The sequence below is a fragment of the Penaeus monodon genome, chromosome 2 (assembly GCF_015228065.2).
Source record: "Penaeus monodon isolate SGIC_2016 chromosome 2, NSTDA_Pmon_1, whole genome shotgun sequence".
NCBI lineage: Eukaryota > Metazoa > Arthropoda > Malacostraca > Decapoda > Penaeidae > Penaeus > Penaeus monodon.
In genome coordinates, this window is record NC_051387.1 from 26,438,567 (window position 1) to 26,441,378 (window position 2,812).

The following is a 2,812-nucleotide window of genomic DNA, read 5'->3' on the forward strand; positions in this document are numbered from 1 at the left end:
TAGGTTAATTGTGCAATTAATATATAATACCAAGGAGTTATGAATTTGATAAATATATTTATTTTTTTCATTGAATATACATCTTACAGACAATCTTAGCTTTCAGTCATGTAGGAGGCAAATATACTTTTGATCTGTGCTAAGGTTGAATATTTTATTTGTAAGGTATAGGATGCTTTATATAGTTACAGGTTTTTCAGATCCTTGGTTACCTGATGGCTTGGTGCTAACAGAGTACAGTTGATGTAAATTTTGTGATTAGGGGATTGTTTGCTGATAAATATTGGTCTGGCAACTATAGTGCCAAGAATTGTTTTTCCATTGATACTTCCTTATCTGTCACAAAGAAGGCTGGGCCATTATATGCTTAAACTGCAGCTGAAATGCCTCTCCATTAAGATCCTTTCAAGTTATGACTGGAAGAAATAGGAGAGAGAGTATCCATGTTAATTTACATCTTAACTACTTTTTTATGAAGTATGCAGTGCACCTGGAGTCTAGGCCAGATCTTGAAAATTCTTGTAGTTCAGATTTTCATATTGCAGTTAGATTTAACTATTAGAAATTCTAGGTAAAAAATAAAATAAAATAAAATAACAATGAAACAAAAGTCACACAAAAGAAAACATCCAAATCATACCTTTTACACCCTTTTTTTTTTTTTCTTTCTTTCTTTCTTTCTTTTTTTAGGAAAATATTATGGCAGAAATTTTTTTGCGAAGTATTACACTTGTTTTAGAAATATTTTATTTTATATTTTTCAGATTTAAGATATCCTTTTTGATAAATGAGATGTACCGTATGTAAACCAATATTTGCACTGCTGTAGGTTGTATTCCCAAGTTCTTACAGTTCCAGTGGCTGATAGTAGTACCCCCTCATGGGTGCTTTTACTTTGTTTGGTTAGACTATTGGAATAGGACATAGATAAAGTTGCATTGGAATTTATATATCTTTTTATCCCTTTTTGAACTCTTATATTGGAGGTATGGATTTTCATAATTATATTTAATTTGATGTTACATGAGAAATTTTGTGTTGGTCATATATAGTATTTTGAATATATTGATATTGTAAAATGCATAGAATGCTGAATTATCAATGCAGATTTCTTTATTACACCACGATGCTGTGAAATATAATAAACATGGCATCAGTGGACCTTTTTGCTGAAAAATACCAGCCATTATACTTTGATCAGATATGATAAAAGTGAATATGTGTGTGCTGATGTTTAGTAAATTGGAGTGCATGAAAAAATTCTTTTGAGACTGTTGTATTGGAACATGAAAGGTAAGAGTCCCAAAATATATAACAGAGTAGTAGCTTCATTGTTATATTATTTGTTATTGTATTAATTTCCATAGTTTTGTTCTGAAACCTTGAAAAAACACTGGTATGGGGATATTAACGTGTTTTATGTACATATTGGTATATTAATAAAGTATATGTGGTCTCCTTAAAACTTCTTTTTATAAGCCATCCTTATATGCATATGCATTAGTAATGACGTCAGTTTACATTATCACATATGGAAAACCCTTCAAGGTACATATTTGAAAGAAAATGCCCTACAAAAAACACAATGACGGTTAGAATGTTCACCTTAAATTGTTTGGTAGATCAAAGCATTGTTTTATAGAAAATGTACAAGACTGCTATGGATATTTGTTGTTAATTTTCATGAATGTTGTGCTTTTCCAAACAATAGTAATTGGCATGTCAGTAATGATTATTATGTGAATTTTATTCCTTAATTCAAAATCTGAGGGTTATCTAAGCAGTTATATATAATTATCAATTATTATATTTTTTATATTAAACCAGCTTCTCATACAGGACAGTGGTATTGCTATGAAGAGCAGCAATAACCTTTTTCATCCATAAAAGGATTGCATATGTGATTAATCATCATTTGAGCTGCCACAAAGAGAGCTTCAAATCCAACATGCATTCGTTCTGTACAATGCCATGTTATTTCTGGTTTGAATATGGAGTATGCTGGTAATTTCTTTATATCCAGATTTTTGCTAAGAAACATGATGCAGTCGGACAAAGCAGCGTGGGAAACAGGCAGGAAGGAATCCCACACAAGTACTCTTGGAGGCAGGAGTTGGGCTTGTCCATTGAGAACCCATTCTAGTATGGCATTGGTCTGTTGGGTGTATTTACCAGTAGAACCTGTAATATTGAAATAGGAATCGGCTATCTTGTTATCTTGTGTATATGTATGGTCAAAATGAAATTTCAGTTTTCTTAACTTTAGTTTATAGCCATGTAGGAACATTTTAAAGCATGCACAGCATATAAATTCAACAGCCAAATATAACAGTGAAAAAGACTGACCAAAATCATGAAGCATAAATTCCTTGAAAGAATCGGGGAGTGCCCACACAACCGTGGTCAGTTCTGACAGATGATTCAGCAAAGGGTATAAGACCTGCATCACTCCAATGGCAGTTGAGTCCACCTGGTCAATGATATTGCCTTTTACATCCATTAGCTGCCACGCACCTGTGTCTGACATTGCCATGAGATTAGACAAGGTTACCTTGACTTAGAGGCATGTGACAAGTGTGATCATTTCATAGCTTTACTGTGAATTTATCATGTTAAATGTAATAATTATATATGAATTTATCATGTTTATATCCATTTGTATATATATTTTTATTTTGATCTAGAATTATATTTATATATGTATATAGTTATATTTTATGCATTTATATTATATATTTATATATTATCATGTATTATTTATTTTTCATGTGTCTATATTATACTATACTAATACTAATATAATATATTATAT

At 31.0% G+C, this 2,812-nt stretch overlaps 2 protein-coding genes across 2 annotated transcripts in view; one reads left to right on the forward strand and one right to left on the reverse strand.

Annotated features, from left to right (window-relative positions):
- Positions 1–420, forward strand: part of LOC119582039 (protein transport protein Sec16A-like) — a gene marked incomplete at its 5' end in the record, with an annotated part of 16,351 nt that extends 15,931 nt beyond the window's left edge. Inside the window, 1 exon segment of the mRNA XM_037930282.1 lies at positions 1–420. This exon segment is cut by the window's left edge and continues 689 nt beyond it.
- A 410-nt stretch (positions 421–830) lies between these two features.
- On the reverse strand, positions 831–2,518 carry LOC119582048. The gene is made up of 2 exons (XM_037930293.1): positions 2,347–2,518; positions 831–2,181 (listed from the first exon to the last, which is right to left on the reverse strand). Exons 1-2 carry the CDS (start codon positions 2,498–2,500, stop codon positions 1,853–1,855), a joined length of 483 nt encoding a protein of 160 aa, XP_037786221.1. The 5' UTR covers positions 2,501–2,518; the 3' UTR covers positions 831–1,852.
- Between the last annotated feature and the right edge of the window lie 294 nt (positions 2,519–2,812).

Coding starts and splice junctions, on each gene's coding strand:
- LOC119582048 (XM_037930293.1), bottom strand. CDS start 2,500: ATGGATGTAAAAGGCAATATCATTGACCAGGTGGACTCAACTGCCATT. Junction 2,182..2,346: donor ATTTATGCTTCATGATTTTG/GTCAGTCTTTTT, acceptor TCAATATTACAG/GTTCTACTGGTAAATACACC.